This window comes from Hyperolius riggenbachi, chromosome 5 (genome assembly GCF_040937935.1).
Source record: "Hyperolius riggenbachi isolate aHypRig1 chromosome 5, aHypRig1.pri, whole genome shotgun sequence".
Taxonomy (NCBI): domain Eukaryota; kingdom Metazoa; phylum Chordata; class Amphibia; order Anura; family Hyperoliidae; genus Hyperolius; species Hyperolius riggenbachi.
The window spans coordinates 79914769-79939785 of record NC_090650.1 but is presented as its reverse complement, the minus strand read 5'-3'; the positions used below and the strand labels follow the sequence as shown (position 1 = coordinate 79939785).

The 25017-nt window shown below is 42.5% G+C and overlaps 1 protein-coding gene across 13 annotated transcripts in view; it reads right to left on the bottom strand.

Annotated features, from left to right (window-relative positions):
• Positions 1 to 25017, bottom strand: part of KMT2C (lysine methyltransferase 2C) — a 302604-nt gene that overhangs the window by 105252 nt on the left and 172335 nt on the right. For 11 of the 13 annotated variants that reach the window (XM_068235906.1, XM_068235894.1, XM_068235898.1 and 8 more), the window contains exons 12-14: positions 23158 to 23268; positions 20434 to 21155; positions 15848 to 15967 (exon numbers count right to left, since the gene is read on the bottom strand). In XM_068235906.1, coding sequence (XP_068092007.1) covers positions 15848 to 15967; positions 20434 to 21155; positions 23158 to 23268 — 953 coding nt within the window. Of the gene's footprint in view, positions 1 to 15847; positions 15968 to 20433; positions 21156 to 22247; positions 22373 to 23157; positions 23269 to 25017 lie in introns of those variants that run through there. The other 2 variants (XM_068235905.1, XM_068235900.1) reach the window with 2 other exon arrangements.

Below are 25017 nucleotides of genomic sequence, written 5' to 3'. Positions count from 1 at the left end.
CTATTTAGAAAGCGTAAAAAAAGAACAATCTTTAAAAATGCCAAACTATTTTCAGTAATCAGACATTGGCAGACAAAGGGGAGACAGAGAGAAATAAAGTGCTACATTCACAATCATACAAGAACCAGTGGAAAGGAAAGTCTATAATGCTCAGTCCACTTACTAGAAACATGAAAACAAGAGAAAGCATTTGACTGTCTTCTAAAGGTGACTTCCCCTTTTCTCTTTGCTTTCGTAGATGAAAACCATCTAAGCTAATTTAAGTATTTATTGTTTTACAGTCATGCTATAAGGCACATGGGCCCTAAGGGCAGGTTCAAACGGGCATCTGCTCGATGTTTCCCGATGGCCGTGGTCATTTTCATTAAAGCGCTACCCATTTAACTGGATGGGCAGCGCCTGTACTGTAGTTTACCATCGCTTGTGCCAGGGCTATGGAGTAGGAGTCGAGGAGTCTGAACAATTTTTGGGTACCTGGAGTTGGAGGTTCCACAAACTGAGTAGTCGGATGATTTTTGTGTCAACTCCTTACCCCTAGTTTAAGCAAGCACTGCATTCTGATCTCGATTTTCCCATCGTCTCAGCTGACCATGGAAGCAACATGCTGCTTCCAGGGTTGCTTACTGCCGCGTCTCCATGTCCCCCTTGCCTGGGTTGGTGAAAGATGCCCAAAACTGCTGGAAGATGTCAAATGCTTTTCTGCATACTTGCAAAAAAGCATTTGAGTGACACACTGGAATAAGCCCGTGTAAAACAGCCCTTATTCGATTAACTTTTTTTTTCTCCTTCGTTACAAAATAACTTTTTGTTTCAATCGTTTTTATTAGATTTTATAAGACAAGATGTATACAGAAACTAAACAATCAATCAGTAACAGTCAGGAATGGTAGTAACCAATAACAAATTATTGCCAAATATGGAATTAGACAATAGTTAACAAACATTGAGAGAACAAAATGCCTAGAGGAAGTTTATGTTATGGAAACATTATAAACTGTAACACTAGATCAGATGAATAACTAAGGATAGAGCACAACCAATTTAGTGTTATTTCTGAAAAGGAGTGGCTAATGTTCGCATAGATTAAACAAAATACCTCTCACCCATTTAATGGACCAATATTTTGGCTGGGCGAAGGCCTATTCTGTTAGGTTACAATAAGTAGCTAGTAGAACCTGACTCCCAGCGGAGGCAGGAATGGGCAGCGGATCTAATCCGCCTTAAAGGGACACTTAAGTCAAACAAAAAAAATGAGTTTTACTCACCTAGGGCTTCCAATAGCCCCCTGCAGCTGTCCGGTGCCCTCGCCGTTTCCCTCCAATCCTCCTGGCCCCGCCGGCAGCCACTTCCTGTTTCGGTGACAGGAGCTGACAGGCTGGGGACGCGAGTGATTCTTCGCGTTCCCAGGCCCATTAGCACCCTCTATGCTGCTATATGGTATATGATATATGCTATAGCAGCATAGATGGCACTATTGTGGCCAGGAACGCGAAGAATCACTCGCGTCCCCAGCCTGTCAGCTCCTGTCACCGAAACAGAAAGTGGCTGCCGGCGGGGCCAGGAGGATCGGAGGGAGATGGCGAGGGCACCGGACAGCTGCAGGGGGCTATTGGAAGCCCCAGGTGAGTAAAACTCATTTTTTTTGTTTGACTTAAGTGTCCCTTTAAGTGCTTATACGGGTAAGGTATATAAAATTGAAAGGAGCTTCGGAGGCAAGGAGTATAAAGACAGGAAGGGGAAGTAAAGAGAAGAGAGTAAAGAAAGAGATACAGACATAAGGATGAAGTAAAAGTATGGGGCGAGGAGAGCCAACAGTGTCAGGACCAGCTGAGGCAGTAAGGCATGACTCGGAATATAAAGAGAGATCAGAGGTGGCCAATTAACAAAATAACTTTTTAATAACTACAAACTTTTTTTTTTTTTTTACAAAATTGGCTGAAAAGTAGTATCAACCTTCTTTGGAGTTTTTTCTTGTTTGCTCAGATTGAGCTGAAAGTGTATACATCTGTGTGAGGCTGTGTTCCCAGTTGAGCTGAGAGCTTTTTTTGTCCGTTCTCCGCTCATCACAAAACTAGGAGACTTTCACAGTAGTCAGTCTGCATGGGATCCACTGTGGCAAGCAGATTGAATAGATTACTAGTTACTTCTCTAGGAGTATATATGATTATTTTTCCTGCAGCCAGGCAGCAATTTTTTTTTTTACCGTGAGTAATGTTTTAGAGTAAAAAATGTTTTGATGACAATACCACTTTAAATATAATATGTAAGATCCTAAGACTATGTCAATGTGTGCCATTTATGAAAGGTGCTTTATATTACATACAGATGGTTTTCATACAGTACTTTAAAAAATCATGTTGTATTTGATTCATAAATGCAGTGATTAGAAAATAAAATTAAGCTGCGATGTAATTAGTATTTACTAATGTGCTGGGATGTGAAGGCTTTCTTTTTTACCTTTTAAACTATGCCAATGTTCTGGTAGTCCTGCTGAGCCTGTCTCTCTAATACTTTCAGCCACAGACCCAAAACTGGTATGGACACCAAGTGCCAAGGTTAAAGTCAAGCCATATTAGCCGCATGATTGTTTCAGGTTTGTAAGGCGCATTCAGAGTGATGCACAGATTTTTAGTTTTTTTTAAACCCTAGTTGAGTGGCCCATTTTTAGTACATTTGCATTAATTTGTAACGCGCTGCACAAAGTTTTATACTGTTTGCAATAAATACAAGGTTTATTTGATTATGTAGCATCCTATGGAAAGTATTAGGCATTCCCTATAAAAAAAAATAAATAAAAAAAAATCCAGTAAATATTGAGTCTTATTTCTTCTACTTTTCCATTACACAGCCTGAATAGGATTTGACCAAAAGAGGATTAGGAACTCTACTAAAAACTGCAAAATTCATATAAATTGACTTTACCGCCAGGTACAGGCAAGTCTTAAACGGACTGGTAAATTATGTGCCAACATGTCCCCTATTTTCATATTCTGATTTTCGGTAAAATATTGAAAAATAAAGCACATTTTATTACCTAATTTACTGCATGTGGTAAGTTATGAGTAAAATCTACCAGAATAGCAAATTGCTTTTACATGATGTGGTAAAATACCATGTATGCGGTAAAACGGACGGTAAGTCTACCAGAATTGAGGCAGCTCCCGCTGGAGGTAAAATGACTGAAAACATCACTTCAGCTGCTCATGAATTAGCACCTTTAGAGGGTGGGTGCACACTTGGCAGTGCGAAAAAGGTTGCGTTTTCTGTCACATGCGTTTGTGCGTTTAATTATGTTTTATGTGGGATTGCATTTTGCATTTTCTTCCCGCACATGCGTTTTGTGTGGGTTTTATGCAAATCACTAGGAAGTCAACAGGAAGCAAAAATACATCAGAAAACAAGTTTTTTTTTTTTGTTTGATTTTCAGAAAAAAACATATAAATCGCATACAAAACGCAATACAGGTAGTCCCCGACTTACGAACGACCCACTGATACGAATGGCATGAATTCTGCATTTCTATGGGAACAAGCCAAAAAAAATAATTTCAAATTGGACTTGTAGTTTTTGAGAAAATCGATTTTGAAAAATTCTGAGAAAAAATGGCTTTTAAACTTGTATAAGCAGGTGCAGAGGTGACACAGAGGGGGGACACTGGATGCACAGAGGAGGTATAGGGGACAGAGATGGCACAGTGCTCCGACTTTAGAACAGATTCAGGTTAAGAACTAACCTACAGTCCCTATCTCGTTCGTTAACCGGGGGCTACCTGTACATTGCGTCACCATTGAGTCATTATGTGCGTTTGTGTTTTTGCAAATATGCAGCAAAAGTAGCGTTTTAAAAATGCGTATTAAAAAACGCATACACATGCATATTTTCATGTGTCCCACTGACTTACCATTATATGTGTTAACGCTGCGTTTTACACAACGCTAGTGTTTCTGCTTAGTGTGTTCCCAGCCTTATAGATATTTACCTCTCAAGAAGGCAATTTACTTCACAAATGGTTGTTTGAAGTTGTGCATGTTTACACAGCCTTTACAACATAGGGATACATATAAATGCACACATGCTGAGAAATAATATTTGAACAAACATTCAATCAAAATCAGATTTTTAATTTACAGCATCTGTTACTGTTCGGTAATTGAGCCCATTAACTGATGCTCACTGTGTACACACTATGCTAAACATACGCTTCAAACAAAGATACTGCCCATCCCAGCCTGATGGCTGGCTCCTAAGTTTCCATAGCAAGCACCTAGAATCTGGAAGATCTGTGTGATACAGCTATATACAGACTGTTCGGGGGCATCACTGTTCACACACTGGATAAACATTGGCTGAGACAATCATTCTGGGCCATTTCGGGTGAGAAACTAGTGAGTGCCGTTTAAAGAGAACAATGGTTAATTTGCATATATTCAGCAGTGGTGCCTGGGAGACATCTCGAGCTCACTCCAACCTGAATTATCGCAAATTCTTTCTGTTTTAGGAAAGCAAACTTTTGTTTTTCTTAACATCTTAGTAAGGGGGCTTTTAGGACCATTGTAGTCCCTTACACACTCCAATGAGTTCTGGGTCACCATGAGCTTGCTGGTTAGTCTGTGCCTCTCGGATTCACAAGCCCTACTCCATAGAGCCAAATTAATCCATGCCATGCACTGATGAGGATCAAACAATCCGAAACAGTCTGTATGCATGTTGGATTATTATGGCTCTGTACATATTCACAAGCTGACACATCATTGCATTCCAGCGGTTCTGGAGGTGTGTTTAGCTTCTAAGGGTACAATGGTTAATTTGCATATATTCAGCAGTGGTGCCTGGGAGACATCTCGAGCTCACTCTAACCTGAATTATCGCAAATTCTTTCTGTTTTAGGAAAGCAAACTTTTGTTTTTCCGTTTAAAAAGGAACTCCAGTGAAAATAATGTAACAATAAAGTCTTCATTGTTACAATAATTATGTATAAATGATTTATTCAGGGTTTGCTTATTGTAAAATCTTTCCTCTCCCTGATTCACATACTGACATTTATCACATGGTGACATTTTACTGCTGGCGGGTGATGTTAGTGGAAGGAGATGATGCTTGCTTTTTTTGGCAGTTGGAAACAGCTGTTATATCCCACAACGCAGCAGCTGGACCATGGTCCTGACATCACACTGTGGGAGGGGGGCTCATCACAATATAAGCCATACAGAGCCCCCTGATGATCAGTTTGAGAAAATATTTCTCATGGGAAATTAGGTATTACGGTATATTCCGGCGTATAAGACGACTGGGCGTATAAGACGACCCCCCAACTTTTCCAGTTAAAATAGAGTTTGGGATATACTCGCCGTATAAGACTACCACTCTAACGCACACCAAATTAAAATAAATTTTAAAAAATCATGTACTGGTGCTATGTATGAACAGATACTGGTGCTGTACTGTATGTGTTACCCAGTATATAACACTATATAGTCAATTGACTTGTTGCATTGGTCAACTCTCCTTAAGTAGACTGGTCAGCTCTCCTTGTCTACCTGTTTATCAGAGCGGTATGGATAAATAGATTGCGCTCCCTCAGCAGGGAGACCTGAGAGGCGGTAACAGGATAGGGCGTATCACCCCGCATCAATGACACCCAGCGTATAAGACGACCCCCAACTTTTCAGAAGATTTTCAAGGGTTAAAAAGTAGTCTTATACACCGGAATATACAGTAGCTACTGATTGGGATGAAGTTCAATTCTTGTTTGTGGTTTCTCTTTAAATGAGCACCTTCTTTTGATGATCACATTACAGGACCCAGCTGGCTCATCCACCACCTATAGCCCCTCCTCTATCCTCCTTGGAAGACCACATCTGTAGCCAAAACTGTCCTCTCTCCACATGTGAGTATGACTGTTAAAGCAAACCTGAAGCGAAAATAAACTTATGAGATAATTGTATGTGTAGTACGCGTAAAGAATAGAACATCAGTGGCAAAGAAAAGAGTCTCAGATTGTTTTCCAGTACAGGAAGGGTTAAAGTTCAGTTATCTATGCAAACGAGTTTCTCTGAGCTATTTAACCTCCTGGGCGATGATCCTGAGCTGAGCTCGGGGTATATCCCGCAGGAGGATTTTTCAGGCCCTGGTGGGCCGATTTGCATAATTTTTTTTTGTTACACGCAGCTAGCACTTTGCTAGCTGCGTGTAAATTCCGATCGCCGCCGCTCGCCGCCGATCCGCACAGCCCCCCCCCCCCCCCCTGCGCAGCCTGGCCAATCAGTGCCAGGCAGCACTGAGGGGTGGATCGGGACTCCCTCTGACGTCATGACGTCCATGACGTGGGTGACGTCATCCCGCCCCATCGCCATGGCGACCGGGGAAGCCCAGCAGGAAATCCCGTTCTGAACATGATTTCCTGCTTACTCTGATCGCCGAAGGCGATCGGAGTGGGTGGGGGGATGCCGCTGCGCAGCGGCTATCATGTAGCGAGCCCAGGGCTCGCTACAGGATTTAAAAAAAATAAAAAAATTAAAAAAAAAGTGCTGCGCCCCCTCCTGGGCGATGCAATTGTATCGCCCAGAGGGTTAAACCACTGGGTCAAATACAGTCCTCTTTCCTGAATCTCTTATGCTGGGAAAACACAATGAGATTTTTCAGTCGATTTACTGTCCGATCTTATTTTTGATTGATTTTCTGAACAATTTTCTTATCTTTTATCAATTTCCATTCACTTCTAAGAGAAATCGATCAGAAAAATGTCAGAAATTATCTATCGAACCATCTATCTGCTGAAAAAAACTCATGATGCATTCCCAGTATTAAACAGCCAAGAAACTGTGAGAGACAGCTTGAGATAAGGTTTTACTGCAGGAGAGTTCAAAGGGTCATTATTTCTGCTTTGCGTTATAGCTTAAAATGCAGAGTGTGGTTTTGGAACTGCAACAGACATTATGATAGAAAGTTATACAAATAGCTATATAACTGAAAATAAGAATGAGACTTTTCTTTGCTACTAATGTTCTTTTCCTTATCCGCACTACACATATAATTCATTATATCATAAGGTTTTTTTTCTCTATTTAGGTTTACTTTAAGGCTGCTTACACACAGGGACGTTACAGGCGCACGTTAGTGCGCCTGTAACGCACCCCCAACGCACAGCAATGTAACACAAGTGGGCTGTTCACACAGCCCACGTTGCGTTACATGTAACGCTGCACGTTGTCCGGAAAGTGCAGCATGCTACGGCGTTAGAGCGGCTATAGCCGCGTTAGACTGTTTGCACATGCTCAGTGGGGGGCAGAGAGGAGGCGGGGAGAGCCAGCTACAGTAGCCGTGCACATGGCTACTTAATATTCACTGCACTGGCGGCAGCTGATTGGCCGGCGGGACCATGTGATGCGGAGTGTCTCGCTCCGCATCACGTGGTCCCGCCGGCCAATCAGCGCCATTCTGGGAGACCTTATAGGGATAGAGCCGCCTACCGCGGCTCACTCTACCGTCCTCTCTTGCAGCACCATACGTTGTGTTAGGTGCACGTTATGCGACTTTAACGTGGCACCTAACGCAACGTCTTAGTGTGCAAGTAGCCTAAGAGGAACAGAAACCAAGCAGGTGTACAAGAATGAATGCAGTTGGTGTGTGCAGCAGGTGTAGTGCTCCCCCCCTTATTCCACCCCCAACAAGTGCTCTCGCTCCCTCCTCCCAATGAGGGACTGGTAAACAAGGAAAGGGCTATGCCTGCCAAACCGCCTGGGGCAATATGGTTCAATCCAAGCTTCTAGATTTATGACAGACACCCTCCTCTAAACGTTTAGGATTACTTCCTCCTTGCCTGAAAGGAAGTGTGTGTGGAATGTATGTGGAGAAAAAAGGGGAAGCAAAGAGCCTACTACACAAAATAATGTATGCTTTACGTTGACAGTTTGAACTGTTGCCTGCAGCATTGCCTCTCAGTCCCCGGATGTTTGGTGTCCTATGCAGGAGCCATGTTTGAGTGATTTACACCTGGCACACCTGGAGGCAGCTCAGAGAGCACACAGAATGCTAATGATTTGCCTTACCTACACTAGAGGCACAGCTGTCATGTAAATTCAACTTATGTGGCTGCACTTCATGGAAATGCCCAACTATTCTGTGTTACAGGTGTCCTAAGGACAATGGCCTCCAACACCCAGCTAGAAAACTAGCATTTCAGGAACCCATGTTACCAGGATACAACACATTCACTTTTAACATGATTATTTTTCACTTGGAGAGAACCTGAAGGGGCGTATGGAGGCTGCCATGTTTATTCAAACATCTCGGATAGATATAAAACATCAGAAGTCTTATTTTGGCTTACTTGCCTGGCCCCTCACATAAACAGGAGAAAGAGGGATTTATGAATTTCCCACCCCGGCCATCCATGAACCTCCCAGATGTGCATGTCACTGTTAACCACACTACCATTCGCCCTACCTCTCAAGCCCGCTGTCTGGGTGTCACCCTGGACTCCGCACTCTCCTTCACTTCCCACATCCAAAACCTCACAAAGTCCTGCAACTTCCACCTACGTAACATCTGTAAGATTCGCCCTTTCCTGACCTCTGCCACCACCAAACTCCTCATCCATGCCCTCATAATTTCCCGCCTTGACTACTGCAATGCCCTGCTGTCTGGTCTCCCTATGACCCGAACAGCCCCACTGCAGTCCATCATGAATGCGGCAGCCAGAATTATCCACTGCTCCCATCGCTCCACCACGGCGGATCCCCTCCTAGAATCCCTCCACTGGCTTCCTATCCAGTCCAGAATCAGATTCAAGATACTGTGTCTGACCTACAAATCTGTCCACAAAACCTGTCCAACCTACATTTCCGATCTTCTTTAGAGGTACACACCTAGCCGCTCACTCCGCTCTTCCAATGAACTACGCCTAACCGCCCCCCGAATCACCCAGTCCCATGCACACCTCCAGTACTTCTCAAGAGCTGCTCCAACACTATGGAACTCCCTACCTCCACCCATTAGGGCAGCCCCCTCCTTCAACATCTTCAAGAAAGCCCTCAAAACTCACCTTTTCACTCTGGCCTACCACCCCTCACAAGTGCTCTAAACCTACAGCTGAACTCTGGTCCCCTACCATTTGTGTCCTTACCTCTCCCTCTAGATTGTAAGCCTTTGGGCAGGGTCCTCCTCCTTTTGTGTCCTACCTGATCTTGCACCTCCATTACTGTACACCCATGCTATGCATCTGAGTGAACCTAACCTGCCTAATCTCCATGCTCCATCCAGTGACTGACTAAGCATTACCTTGTACTCATACTATGGTGTGTGATCTGGTTTTCTTGTATTCCTGTATTGTCATATTGCTGTATGTCACCCTTAAATATTGTCAGTAACCTAAATTAATGTTCAGCGCTGCGTAATATGTTGGCGCTTTATAAATACAATAAATAATAATAATAATAATAATAATAATAATAGAGGGAGATGAGAAAGCAATTAGGATTAGCCGGGCAGAAGTTTGAGCTTTTTTGAGTTATTTTTTTCCCCTGTGGTCTGCTTTTTGGGCCCTTTCACAGTGCGTCTGTTGCGCTGCAGAATAATTCTGCATGCCAATTCACTGTCCATACAATCCTATGGGCCTGTTCACAGTACTGCGTTGTAACTGAATGTGTTATTCTTAAGGCTCATACACACATCAGACCATAGTCTTTGGAAAATGAAAGATCACAGACCAATTTTACCTCCTTCCATGTAGTATGAGAGCCATACCTACACAGTCTATTCTATGGAGCTGAACTCCCCATCAGACAGAAATCTTTGCAAGATGCTGCAAACAAAGGTGCTGTAGACATTCAAAAGATCTGTTCCTGCAAAATGCCTTCATAGTTTATGATATCTGCAGATCATCATACACACCTTGGTTAACAGACATTCATCTGCAGATCAGATCCACCAGGATGGATTTTCAGATCTGCAGATGATTGATCTGCATATGAATGTCAGTTAAACAAGGTATGTATGATGATCTGCAGATCTCAGACTATGAATGCAATTTGCAGGAACGGATCTTTGGCAGGAACAGATCTTTTGCAGATACTGATCTTTTGTGTTTGTACAGCATCTGTGTGTGCAGCATCTTGCAAAGATTTTTTTCTGATGGGGAGTTCAGCTCCATAGAAAAGACTGTGTAGGTATGGCTCTCATACTACATGGAAGGGGGTAAAATTGGTCTGTGATCTTTCATTTTCAAAAGACTATAGTCTGATGTGTGTATGTGGCCTTACTCTGTATGCAGGCTTTGTATTAAAATCTATGTCCAGTCTCCATTGCAGTTCACACTCCTGACACCAGCATTATGCAATGGCCACAGTGTGAATCCAGCCTTAGGCCAGAAACCCACTAGGAGATTTGAAAAAGCTCTTGCTAATAGACAAATAAGACAAATAACATTTATATCGCGCTTTTCCCCTGGCGGACTCAAAGCGCCAGAGCAGCAGCCACTAGGGCGCGCTCTATAGGCAGTAGCAGTGTTTGTGAGACTTGCCTAAGGTCTCCTACTGAATAGGTGCTGGCTTACTGAACAGGCAGAGCCAAGATTCGAACCCTGGTCTCCTGCGTCAGAGGCAGGGCCCTTAACCATTACACCATCCAGCCACCACACACCATCCAGCAACCACTAATGCAATGCTATGGAGGATTTTTATAAAATCACATCACTAAAGTGGGATCACACCCATAGCATTACATTAGCAAGAGCTTTTCAAATCGCAAAGCGCTCAGAAAAGCGCTCCTAGTGCTTTCTGGCCTTATGGTGGTTTCAGTCCCTACCTGTTGCTCTCCTGGGTGTCGCAAAACACGGAGTAATGGAGGAAAAATCTCCTCCAAAATGACAAAGACCAACTGAAAACCAGTAGTGAAAGAATGTAAAAAAACACAATTTTTACTGTTATTATGTCCTCTGTGAAATTTCAGTCACTTCCTTTCTCTCTCAGGCCTGAAACCCACTAGGAGCACTTTGTGATCTGAAAAGCTCTTGCTAATGTGATGGGTGTGATCCCACTTGAGCAATGTGGTTTAATAAAATTCCCCCATAACATTGCATTAGCAAGAGCTTTTCAAATCACTAGCGCTTAGAAGAGGCTTCTAGTGGGTTTGAGCCCTCGGGTGTCACCAAAAGACAGGAAATGAGAAGAAATCAACCCAATGAGGATACAGACATTGATAAAGAGACAGTGGTTCTAACCCTTCCTCACATTATCTAAAATAAAAAATAAATGTGTTTGGTTGAGTTTTAAAGGCTACATTTTCCAGCAACGATTGTGTGCAGCATTTTACACAGTGCAGACAGGCAGAAATCTGAAATTCCCTGTTTTTCTATGGCTTCTTAACTGCTGTCTGTAGTGTTCACTGCTCATGATCTGCTCTGTCTGACCCCACTGCAAACAGTTATAGTGCCTAAAGCAGGCCATACACGCATTGGTTTTTACCAGTGGATTCAATACCTCTGATAGAAGCTGGCAGAGATATACAGCACAACAAGCCACATTATTCCTCATTTCAATCTTCAGGAAAGATCTATCAAAATTAGGACGCAGCAGCGAAGCTGCGATAGATTGTGTTAAATAACTGCGTTAGCTGCCTCACATTTTTATGCAATCATTTTGTTCAACCCACTGAATTAAAGTAAACCTGAAATGTCGGAAAAAAAAAAAAACATACCTGGGGCTTCCTCCAGCCCCCGGGGAGAGGGGTATGTATTTTTTTGTTTCTACATCTGAGGTACACTTTAAAGTGGACCTGAACTTAGAACTCCTCTCTGCTCTAAAATATACACAACAGCATAATAACATTTAATCAAAAAACATTTCTTTGTTACAGCTGATACAAATCCTTAAATAAATCTGCACAGTTTTTACTTCCCGATTCATGAAAGCAGACTGTGCTTTCAAAATGGGCGTATCTGCTTATCTGCCATAGGCAGTCATGTGACACAGGGGGGAGATCAGATTACAACAAGTGATTAGACACAAATGAGGGGGAATTACACAGGCTAAACTCTTTAAATAAATACAGGGAGCATTTCTGTTGTTTTCCTTGTGTCCTGTGCAAGAGTTCAGGTCCAAAGAGACTCAGTAATAAATTAAAAAACCTCTTGGTGATTAGTTACCTCGGGAGGGGGAAACCTCAGGGTCCCAATGAGGCTTCCCCTTCCCCTGTAGCTTCAGGAAATCCAGCACTGGCTCCCCTGAAAGGTGCTCGACAAGTGGGCGCAGGCGAGGGCAATATTTACGTACCGCGATCCTGCGCAGGTGCACTAGCGGCTCTTCATTCGGGTTAAGGCAGAAACAGCCAAGTCCGATCAGATCCGCTCTATTGCGCAGGCGCAAAGGACTCGCATCTGCGCAGTAGAGCAGATCGATCGGGTTAAGCCGTTTCCGCCTTAGACCTGAATGAAGAGCCGCTAGTGCGCCTGTGCAGGATCACGGTAGGTAAAGATTTACCTTGCTGCTATTCGGGAGGTCCCGGCACTGCAACCGAGGGACGGAGGTAGCCTCGTTAGGATCCAGCGGCTTCCCACTACTGAGCTAAGTACCCCCCAGGGGCCCTTTTTTGATGCAGGTTTCCTTTAAAACGGAAAGTTACCACACTGCGGTAGTTTAAGGAACTAAAATTTAAAAAAAAAGCTGTCTGTCCAAATATTTATGGACCTAACTGTATATCTCAGAAGAGATGTGTTTACCAAATGTACTGGTGCTGTTTATAACTCTGTATTAGATGTAATCTTCCCAACACAACCATCTGAAAATCAATGCATAGCATGCTCAGGTTTGCAGCATTGCCCAGCCATTCAACTAAGGGTCCTTTTACACTTAAAGGAATACTATCGATTGAAACGACTTTTTTTTAATACTCTATATTAGTGTACACATTACCACTAGTGCTAGGGGGACTTTACTTATTCACCCAGGTCTCTCTCTCGCTATCCCTGCTTAAAAATTCATTTCTCACACAGCTCATAGTAGTGTGGGTCACCCTGAGCTGCTACGTTACTCTGTCACACAGCTCACAAATATATTTCACTGTGTCACTCACAGCATGCAGCAGACATGAGGAGAAATAGGCTGATCTGAGGTGGTAACAGGTAACTAAAGGAGCTGGAATATTGCTGGAATATAACTAGCTCTAACACTAGTCTGTGTTTACACTCAAGACTGGCTGCCTGCTTGAGGTGATTAACTCCAGGCTGCATCCACTTTACAAGCTGGTGAGAGGGGCAGACCACTGTTTACAATTAGCATTATTAGTATCTTTATTAGTCAAGAGAAGCAAAGATAATAAACACACATTGCTAGAATCTTTAACCCCTTACCACCATATCAACAAGATTCTTTCAGCAAGGTGATAATTAAACTATAACTGAGGAGTTGATAGCAACTCCCCTCTGCAGAGACATGGTCTAGCCCTCTGGGAGCCTCAGTATTAGATACATTTTGTATCCAACACTCATGCCAAAACTGACAGAGGATTTTACAGCTGAGAGGAACAGCTGTGTGAGGAATCAAATTGCTCCTAGTACTTGTCCTAATGTGTGCTACAACATACAGCATTTAAAAATAAATGCATACATCGATAGTATTCCTTTAATCAGTTGCTCTCAGTTAAAACAGAAAGAAAACTGATTTACAAAGTAAGTCCCATGTTTTCCTATGGCACCTTTCACACTTAACGCGTTTTAACTGAAATCTTCTTCCCAATGCACTGCTATGGAAAAAACGCGTACCAACACGCACTAACGCGTACTAAAGCACACTAACGCATACCAACTGATTAAGTGTAAAAGGGCCCTAAGTATCGCCTCAAGCCCTCGCTTCTGATGAGTCATGTGCTGTCTGCTCTAGTGTGTGCAGACACAGGCTTACTCCTGAAAAAGCAATGATCACACAAAGTAGCTGTCTTGTCACACATACAGAACAGACAGCATGAATCATCAGGAAGTAGGCTGGGCAGAGCTGCACATCCGACCATGGAATGGATGAAGTTTCAGTAAGTTTCAGAGACAGTAACAGTACTTCTTGTAAACACATGCATGATAAAGCAGATTCATGTACTTGGTTTCATTACAGGGTCCCTTTAAAGTACACCTAAAGCTGTAGATAATTTCCTCAACAGTTGGAAGCCTTTGGACCCTCTTAGGCCTTGTTCCTATTGCGTTCCGCTCGTGTGGCCGCTTGACGCCTTTTTCCCCGATTTCTGTGCATTGGACGTTTTTGTTAAGTGCTTTTCTAAGCGCTTTTGCAGAGCGATTGCGTTTTTTCACTTCCTGACGTGTCAGGAAGTGAACTCTTTGATCCGGAAAATAATAAATACAATATATTTATTCTTAAAAACGCTCACGCAATCGCTACACAAAGCGATTTTGTGAGCGTTTAGTGTTTTCATATACCTTCCATTGAGGCGGAATCACCTCAAAAAATGGCCCATGCACCACTTTTCTGAGCGGATTGGAAACAAATCGCGCAGATGTGAACTTTCTCATAGAGAATAATTGCACAAGTGCTGAAAATCGTCAGCGCTTAAAAAAATGTCAAAAAGTGTAAATGAGCCCTTCCAGCCCACCGTTCAAAAGAACAGTGCCTCTTAACTTATTCAACTCATAAATAATTTCAAGGGAACCCGAGGTGAAAGTGATATGGAGGCTGCCATATTTATTGCCTTTTAAACAATATTAGTTACCTGGCAGTCCTCCTGATCCTATGTATCTAATATTTTTAGCCATAGACCCTGAACAAGCATATGCAGATCAGGTACTCTGACTCAGCTGACTTAGGTTTTACTGAATTAGCCATATGCTTGTTCCAGGGTTTTGACTCAGACACTACATATGTCAGAAGATCAAATGACTGCCAGGCAACTGGCATGGTTTACAAGGAAATAAATATGGCAGGCTCCATATCACTTTCACCTCTGGTTCCCTTTAAGGTCTTGCACATACCCAGTAGATCAAAGCAACTCGTGCATAGTTTTTTATTTTTAAGCTATGAGCTCAGATCTTCTGGGCATGTGCGGACCTCACTCAGGCATGCCCAGTCAGGAAATGCTGCTTACCCGCATCCGTGAGAACAAAATCAAAATCAAACCAATTTAAAAAAAGTTATGTGTGGCCACCATTTGTGATGCTTATTCACTGCCTCTCATTCAGTTATCAAAACAGATGCTTTATACCACATGTGTCAAACTCCAGGCCTGGAGGGCCAGATCCATGCCAGTGTTTAGGATGGACTGTGAAAGAAAAGAATGTGTTCTACCTGATGGGCCACACCTTTCCTGATTCAGACCCATCAATTCATTTGACAGTATCAAAAATGTGTGAGGATCTCGGCCCTCGTAGGAAAGGTTTGACATACCTGCTTTATACAAATGTCAGAAAAATATCATAGTTATTTGTCAAGTTGTTAAAATGAGTGAGTACCTAGCCCACAGCATGTGAATGTGTATGTGCAGAATAAAGTACAATGGGCAACAACAGCGTTGCAATACATACGGTAATTTTAGAACTAACATCAAAGAAAATAACAGCTAGATTGAGACAAAACTGAAGTGAGAGGTAACAGGAAGGGTTACGCTAGCACAGATTATGGAACTCACAAAGCTCAGGCAGAAAGCAGCACTAGCAGAACATAATGATAGTGGAGTTAGTTGGGAAATCAGAGAGCAGGTTAAATGCTTTCAGGGACTGTGGACAAAGCTGGAAAGCCTACAGGTAATGCACATCCTAAAAAGAGGTCTACAAACTTCAAGGAGAGATTGAACTAGTTCTACAGATAACAGGAGGAAGAAAATGACACATAAGTAGAAATTGCAGCTTATTTACCACTGTGATGCTCCATAACGGACTGCCGAAAAGCTGTCTGGATTTATAAGTGTCCCAACCTTCTGAGCCATCAACGGACCAGGAAGGTGGGCTCACTGTATTATGGGTACTCCAAGAGGCCTAAGACATGGCAGGTGAAAAAATATATGTATAAACTCAGCAACAGAAATAAAGCCAGCAACATAAAAGGTTAGAGAAGCCAAGCGAATGAAAGCAACAAGGCTGCCGCAATTATTCTGAAACATGGTACAACATGCACTGTCCTAACAATTGTGGCAAAAGCAATTAGAACCAGTTTAAAGCAGACCTATCAGCATTAGCGGTTATACACAAGGTAGAGACACCTGTTTATGGTCTCATTACTCTTCTTCTGATGCCACTAAGAAAATCTGAACCTTCCAGGGGGCAAATACCGCGAAGAGTCATGATACACATTTGAACCAATCACAGATCATTAAAGTGTGGTTAACTCTTCCATGGCTGAGGAAATTTCATATCTAGTTAATGTTCACAATTTGCCTTTTTGGAATGTATAAACCACTAGATCTTTTAAGAGCTTTGTGTAGGACTGTAAACATTGGATTTACTTTTTTTATGGACATACATTGGCTTACATGCTTAAAGACGGCCTCAATTCACTAAGCTTTATCAAATGTTTGATAATTTACTTCATGGGTAAAATCTAATTTTGAATTCACTAAGGTGTTCTATATTTATCAAATGTTTTATCGATGTTCAATAAATATATAACACCTAGTGAATTCAAAATTAGATTTTACCCATGAAGTAAATTATCAAACGTTTGATAGTGTTTGATAAAGCTTAGTGAATTGAGGCCTATGTGATACAGAAAGCATTGTATTGTCTCCTGTTCACCAAGTGAGCAGAAAGAGATTAACGGTGACAAGACTGCATTTACATATGAAGGGCACCTGTTCACCTGCCTATCTGAGACCAATATAATTGGAGCTGTTCTGAGCGGCTTTGCGGAAGCTCTTTAAGTCAATCCCACTGCTTTCAGAGTGGCAGCCTTAGGGAAACTGACCAGATGCATGTCAGCATACTGGGTGCCGCCTTAAAGTCAATCCCACTGCTGTCAGTGCAGCAAAGGCAGGGCAGCTAACCGGATGCATGTCAGCATACTTCATGCCACCCAGATGTGGTGTCAATACAATGTAATGGCAATGCATCTATTGCAATGCACTGCTGCAAGCACTTTTATCGCACAGCATCTGTATTGCCATTCCACTAAAAAGGGCATGGATGCAGCACATTGGGTGTAGACCTAGCTTAACAGCCTTCCAGGGACCAGGCCTTGAGCCTTTTCCACTTACTGAACTACTTCTGCCACAATGCGATTGGAGACTACTGGTTAGCACTGGCACTCTTCATTTAAGATTGATCTTTACTAATCCACTCTACACTGCTGGTGTCTATTCTGGTAAAGTCCACACAATCAGACCTAACCGCATTTAAAAACTCATGGCCTTTTCATAAATAATTATTTTGATTCTTGATTTTGTGACAAATTGTATACCACATTTATAAGAAGTGATTTTTTTCTCATATCTAATTTTCTCCCAATATTGATGGGACATCTGTACAACAAATAGTTGGGGCGATGGTTCTGTGGGGTAGGGGTACGGTGGATCTCTGCCCCATGCTAGTATCAGGCTGAAGGAGGAAGCAGAGAGAAAAGTACTTTTCTCTTGCTATATTTCCGGAGATTTGATTCTGTAAATCTAAAGATAATGCAACAGAATGGATTACTGATGGTTGGATATATTTTATCAGTTTTTCTACTGAAATTTGCCCTGATATTTTTGAATCCATTCATTTCTGTGTTCTGATTTTTGGAACCAGGCACATTTTAGAAAAATTAATATGAAAAGCAAAAGTAATATTACCTACTGCAAAGCAGACAATAACACAAAACTAAAGCACAGTAAAAAGATGGTGTGTGGGAGTCAGCAATGGTTGAGCTTCAATGCTCATGCACAGATGTAGCGGACACGCAGGCCAAGACAAGCCAATCACAACTCAAGGTTGATGGTAATAGCAAGCAAAGGGGATATAGCCTGGACACAACTGCCTGATCTGTTCATGATCTCTGACCAATGTGTAAACAGACAAAAGTTGCACGACAACTTCATAACTTGCAGCAAAAGACAAGCTGTCCATCGATACACTAACAGCCGGTGTAGCGGCCCAAAGTCAGCTCTGGGCTAGATTAAACTGACCAGCAATGGGCTAATCCGATTTGAGAATTTCTGATCAATTAACCAGCCGCTGCTGAAGGTACGAGCTACCAGGTAATTGATAAGTGGTTCCAAATGCGATTACCTCCAGCACATTACTACCATTCTAAACTGCAATTTCAACCAACTTTTTGCTGGTCACTGCTGACCCGTAGGCTGTGAAACCTCAGTTTCCTGCCGCTACCGGTATGACCAAGGGGTCACTGCGGGATGAAGCAGCACTGTAAGCAATGGCTAGTTGTTCTTAGAACACTCAAGCGTAGGTTACCTCACAATTCACAACGAAATACAAATAATCGGTTTCCATTTTAGCAATCACTATCTATTGCAAACCTTGCTCTTTTAAATTACTTATAATTACAAACACTTCCATTTCTCTGACCTCACACTAAGAGCTCACATAACAAAAGTATGAGGCATCACCACTGAGTCATGAACCTTTGTTGATAGTAAATCATAATAGTAGAACCTTCTCGAACATCAAAGTGTATAATTCAATAGGAGCCCAACCACACACACTCAAAGTCTTTCCATTCCATCAGTAATTGGCCACGTCTTCTCCATATGCTTACTAACAGTTTTAGATTAAGGTTGAGTTGAATGGTAGAAGAAATTAAACTCTCACTGTTTGCGTGGCAAACTATTCAGTGAGTGGTGATCTTATTTTATAGTTGACACCTTTTATAGGTGACAATTTTGCTGAAGAACCCACTGACGACATATGATCTGCAAACCTGTTACAGGCAAGTGACTCAAAGTATATTATGTATGTATTTACCACACGTTACAGCAGTTACTGCAGCTGATTTTTGGATAGCTGTCTTTTTGGCGACTCTGCGTCAGGGCATAAGGCTCAGTTCACACTGTGCCAGCGTACACATATAGTATTACTACATTAATAACAGTGGGTAGCAACCCTGTCAACCATAGCCACTCTTGTCATCGTCACCAATGACATCAGCACCAGGACAGGCAGCCAACTTGTAAGAGAACAATGTGGGACTATCACTGTATGATGATGAATACATGAGTGACTGAATAAAGCCTTCCTGTGGGCTTGTGTGGTGGGTGTCACCTTTTCTCCCCATAGTTTAGCTTTTAAAAGGGAAGAAGAGCCCTTTTGAAAGTTCCATTTTGTTTGTTTATAGAGAACCCAAAGCGGATTTATTAAATCTTAATAGTACATAGAGGAATGTCCTGTGCAAAATGATATGTCTGTGTCCTCCTGCAACGGCCGCAGTCCACTGTACTGCATTTGCAACTTCTGTACACAGTCACATGAACGTTCTACCCCTCTAGATCCCAAACTGCCAGGCAAGGCGTGGCACCCTCCGATTGCTCCCACAAGGGTTTACGGCATACTGCGCCTTAAGCCTTAGAGGGGGAGACAATTCCCAGCGCAAGGAGGTCGCAGTGGGAAGACCAATACAGAAGTCATGTGACAGCAAATATTACCAGCAAAGTACAGTACTTGAGGTAAAGTTTTCAAAACAATTTGTAGTTTTGCATAGGCAGATTGGCTTTAATGTTAATCCGCCAACTATACAAAGCAAGCAAGCTTTATTTTAATGAATAGATGTAATCTTCTGTGTATAGAATGGCCCCAAAATCCCATCTTCCTGCATGAGCAATTTGCTGCACAGATGTAGAAGCTTGGTTTTCCTTTTTACACATCTGGTCGGATCACCTGATTGCAGCAGGCTGACAGCTGCATGCACATTTTGTGTAGGAAACTCTGCAGACATTCATATAAATCCTTGTAATGTATACAGTTGATCCAGTGGAATTAAAAAAAAATATAAAAAAAAAATCGTCAACAATGTAGAATTTTGCTAATTCAGTTGAAATATTGTATACTAATACAAGGAAATACAGGATATGGTTTGCCACTTTAAGTGACAATAAGCCTGCCAAACCCAAATATGTTTCCAAATAATAACTAGAGCAGTCTTTAAAAGTGTGCTCAAATTAAAGTTTGCCAGAACACTGAACAAACCTCCAAAATACACTTTTTGCCCCCCCCCCCCCCAAATATTTGTAGTTTTACCAGAATTTTAATTATTTACATTTCACCAAAATTTTCTAAAATCTCATTCATGAGGTCAAACAGGTGTTTGTCACTTCTGTTTTTTCAATCATGGTTCAGGCACTACATTTCTCTTTACATAAGTTATTGCAATGTTATTGCAGTTTTAAGTTATTGCAATGTAAAAATTCTCCAATTTTGTGTCGCAACTAAAACCATCAATTTACAGTTCTGTAACTCAGAGCCCTACACTACAGAATTATTTTATCGTCATACAAGTCACTAAAAAAAATTAAACGTACCTGTCGAGATCTTGGTCGGCCAGGAGAAAATTTCCTTTTGGTAATAGCTGGCTTACCCATGCCGATTTTTGGAGTTACGGCAAAAAATGTGGTGGGAAAGGCATTTACTGTGCTAAAACTATGTGCCGGAGTTTGAATTTGAAACATCTCATTTGAAGAGTGAAAGTCTATGGAGACTGCTGGTGAGGAGGACATACTGGTCTTACTGGTGTCAACAGAGGTGGCAGGGGAATCCATCCCAGTTGGAGACTTCAGAGTTTTGAGCCCTAACGGGGAGCTCAGTTCTGTTGAAGCCTCGCTGTTCGGAGTGGCTTCCATGTCTTGAACATCCATGTTTTCTGAAACAAGAGGATCGTCCTTCTTAGCTGAAATGTGTTCATGACCCCTGCCCAAATCAAAGTGCTCATCTAACTTTGAAAAAGAATCCTCCGTGTGCTCAGATTTGCAAACTGGTTTACAAGAATTCTCGAGGGCAAGTGAAGAGTCACATGTGTCCTCCGCTGGAGTTCGTAATTCATGCTGCTGAAGCGGAACTTCCGCTTCTTGAGAACACGTCGGCTGCTGAGGTGATGCGTTCTTCTCAGCCGTGGCCTTATCGGCAGTATTATCAGGTAATTTCTGTGCCATGTCAGAGTCAGACTGCGACAGATCCATGCTGGTGACATCAGCTTCAGTGGTTGCCTCTCTGTCCAGATCTACTTTGCTGCCATGCTCTGGTGATTCTATAATGAAAGGAACAGATATATAGGAAAATGCGTAATAGGGATAATCCAGACTATTTTCTTTTGCCAAATAAAAAAAATAAAAAATGTCAGTATGTAACAGTGGGAAAGGATGGTACTCACTAGTACACAGCATAGTTGTGCCTGGGAGGTGATCATGAACACCCGTTCCAAAATTCAGCAAAATAAAGAAGAATCTGAAGCCAAACCCAATCTATTGACTGGAGAGCCACAGACAAATTCAGTCAGAAGAAACACCCCCTTTTCCCATGCTGTCACATAAGGTGCCAAGGCTGATGCTGGAGCAAATGGAAGAGATCTGTGCCTAACTAACTTTATATTACTGGAGGATATTCTATGCTTCTCTGAGGGCCCTGACACACTGGAGTGCATTTTGCAGGTAGTTTTTTTAACAAATGCCTCCATCGACCTACATTAAAATTGCAGAAAATGGCCCCGATTGCGTGATTTTACCGCAATTTTAAAGTTAATGTAGGCTTTTTTTTTTTTTTTAAATAAAAAGATTTGCAAAAGCGCTCTGTTGTGTCAGGACTATCAGAGTTTGCTGAAATCTTCCAGAACCTTGAGCACATAATGCTCCCACCCTGCAAAAACAGACAAAAAACTGGCTTACCTGGACAATTGAGCTTTTGGTAATAGTACCAACTGTAAATGCCCTATGAATAGATTTTGGCTGGTTTTGCCATTTATACTGAATCCAACCTCACATTTATATTGAACCCAAAGACAGAGAGATGGCACACAGTGACTGGAGAGCACTTCAGAATTGGAAGTGACGTTACTGGTCACTTCCTGCATGTAAAGTGTACTGCGTGTGTATTGTGCACTCTCTGGTCACTGCTGATCTAAGGTCTACATCAGCACATGCTGTAAAATGACTTGCAGCACAGATAACAAACAAGAAAAGATTTGCTTTTTGCTGTGTTGGGATATGTCCTAAATAAACTTATTTCCTGTTGAGATCAACTGCGGACCGATTGACTTCTATACAGATAACAGACAGTTGTATTGGAAAACCACATACAGTATAGCTCTGTAAAATCCCCCATGTCACAAGTCAGGTGTTGCTACCTTTTGCCTTCAAACCAGCATCGACTCTTATAGGTACACTTGCACAGTCAGGGATTTTGTAGGATTAGTCAGGTGTATGACAAGCCAATTAAACCAACCACGTGCCAATGATCATCAATGTCACACGTAGGTTGAAACACAGTTATTAACTGAAACAGAAACAGCTGTGTAGGACGCCTAACTGCTTCTAGACTGAGCCAATTGAAATCTACTTCCTGTTTTGGACCAGTTATCCCTGCCAGGACATAGATTTCAATTAGCCTGCTGCATGCTCGCACTGCTCTCTCGCCACTGCATGCTCCCATTGCTCTCTCGCCGCTGCAGCCCACTTGTCCTGCCGTCAGAGCTCTGTAAGCTGGACAGGAGCCGATTTCATTGGTTCCTGACCCCGTGATCAGTGTGAATCAATCTCACTGGCTCACATTGATCACAGCGTCAGGAGCCGGCCCACAGAGCTCTGCAGTCATAGTGACAGCCTAGTAAGTGGACTTCAGTGATGGGTGAGCTGCGCGGATTAGCGAATCCATACAGCGTGATGGCGGTCAACACAGTTTTTCATACCAGTTGTCTATGGTCCTTGAGGGGCCAGAGACCCCTGGTACCAAAGTGGTTAAGACTGGGTGAGGAACAGAACAACTCTATTACCAAGGTGAGGTTGTGGAAGGCAGTTTCATGTCATGGCAAGATTGAGCACAGCAACAAGACACAAGGTAGTTATACAGCATCAGCAAGGTCTCTCCCAAACAAAGATTTCAAAGCTGACTGGGGTTTCACTAAATGCAATTAAAAAACGTACCATACTTATTTAAATGGTGGCATTTATAGTCATCAATTATGTTTTCTTTTTTTCTTAAATTAAAAAGATAAAACAACAGTGCTACCAATTAATTAAAACGAAACTGAAAAATACCTTCATCAAGACACATAGCTGTGGCATCTGGTCCAATAGCGTTATGATTAAGTGCGTCATCCTGAACTGACATTTTTCTGCCCGTGTCCACTTCAATCTCATCTGTGCAAACTGAATTCATAAAAGAGTGTTAGTTTCATAACGTGACAAACTGTGCAAAAGTAAAATTGTCAACCACAGCTAGGCTTAATAACAGAAGACAGACAACGCCAAGGTACATATTCAAAAGAGATAGGCTTGAGTTCTCTTTTCATGCAGAGCAGAAACTTGAATGTTTCATGTTAACCAAAAGAAAACGAATGTGAAGGCAAAAGATGGATACACTTTATGCACATGAAGAGATTTCCAACAGCAAGGAGCAACTGAAGAGTTGTCACACAGAGGCACTATACCAGCGTACACAACTCTTCAGTTGCTCCTTCTTGTATTTTTGCCTGAGGAAGCAGGCTTGAGACCCGCGAAATGCGTTGCAGATTGTTGGACTAAGAGTAAAGTATATTTTTTGATCTTATACGATTGTTGTGTTCTCCCTGGGGAGGTAAGTCCACCCTTGCCCTCCATTTTATACGTTTTTAGTGTATTTTTATCCTGTTGGCGCCTCTGTAATTTCTCAAGTTACTAAGTCCAATGTCCTTCAGTGTTTCATCATCATTTTTTTAAGGTCAGCCATTTTATTTTATTAAACTGTTAAAAGTTATTTTCTGTATCACATCACTTTACAGAAAGCACTGCACAATTACCAACAATGAACAATTAACCTCCATCCCTTCCCCGAATTGTTGTGAACAAAGTCACCTACACCAACCAGGAAAAATGGCTTTAAAGGAAGGGGGGAGCTTACTAATTTACTACTGCGATTTTAGACTGTAGAAGGAAACCCACTCAGAGTGTGATCTAGATGGAAAATGAGTGCTAACCACTGATAACTGCTGCATCTGTGACTGACCCCTAGTGGGATAAATAACAGCAGATCCTCATATATTAGTGACACAGTCACAGTTCCAGTTCCTGGAACCACTCCCTTACAGATAGGTTGTTTTTATCTCTGCTTGCATTTTACCCAAATAAGGTAATATCTACTGAAAAATATACCATTCCAAATACCATTAGTTGTGACATCATATAGCTATTTTGTGATATTACTTGAACTTGGCAACACTCGTCTCTGGCAGGGTTCTAACTGCTGCCGGTGCTCCAGTTTCCATAGTTTGCTTTTCAAGACACCCTTTACAAATCACTAGATAAGTTAACCACCCTGGCTATGATATGTGCGGCTGCGCGGCCGCGGGAGGGTTTTTTTTTCAATTTTTATTTAGCATGTAGCTAGTCTAGCGCTAGCTACATGCTTCCCCACTCCCTGCGGCGTCCCCCCGTAGTCTCCGATCGCCCCCGGCGCCCCCTGCCTATAAGGAAATCCAGTTCTGAACGGGATTTCCTTGAGGGCTTCCCCCGTCGCCATGGCGACGAACGGAGTGACGTCACCGACGTCGTGACGTCACAGGGAATCCCGATCGACCCCATAGCGCACCAGGCTGCGCAAGGGGTATGCGGGGGGGGCGCCTATATCGCAGCGGGATGCGGCGATCAGACCAAACACGCAGCTAGCAAAGTGCTAGCTGCGTGTTCGGAAAAAAAAATGATGTAAAACGGCCCTGAGCGGCACCCTCCGGCAGCTTACCCAGTGTCACACACGGGGTTACCGCCAAGGAGGTTAATTGGCTTCCCCCTGAACTGGCCCTAGACTACCATACATAGAGACATATGTCTATGGTAGGGATTAGGTTGTGAGCCCCTCTAAGGGACAGTTAAGTGACAAGATAATGTACTCTGCACAGCGCTGCGGAAGATGTCAGAGCTATA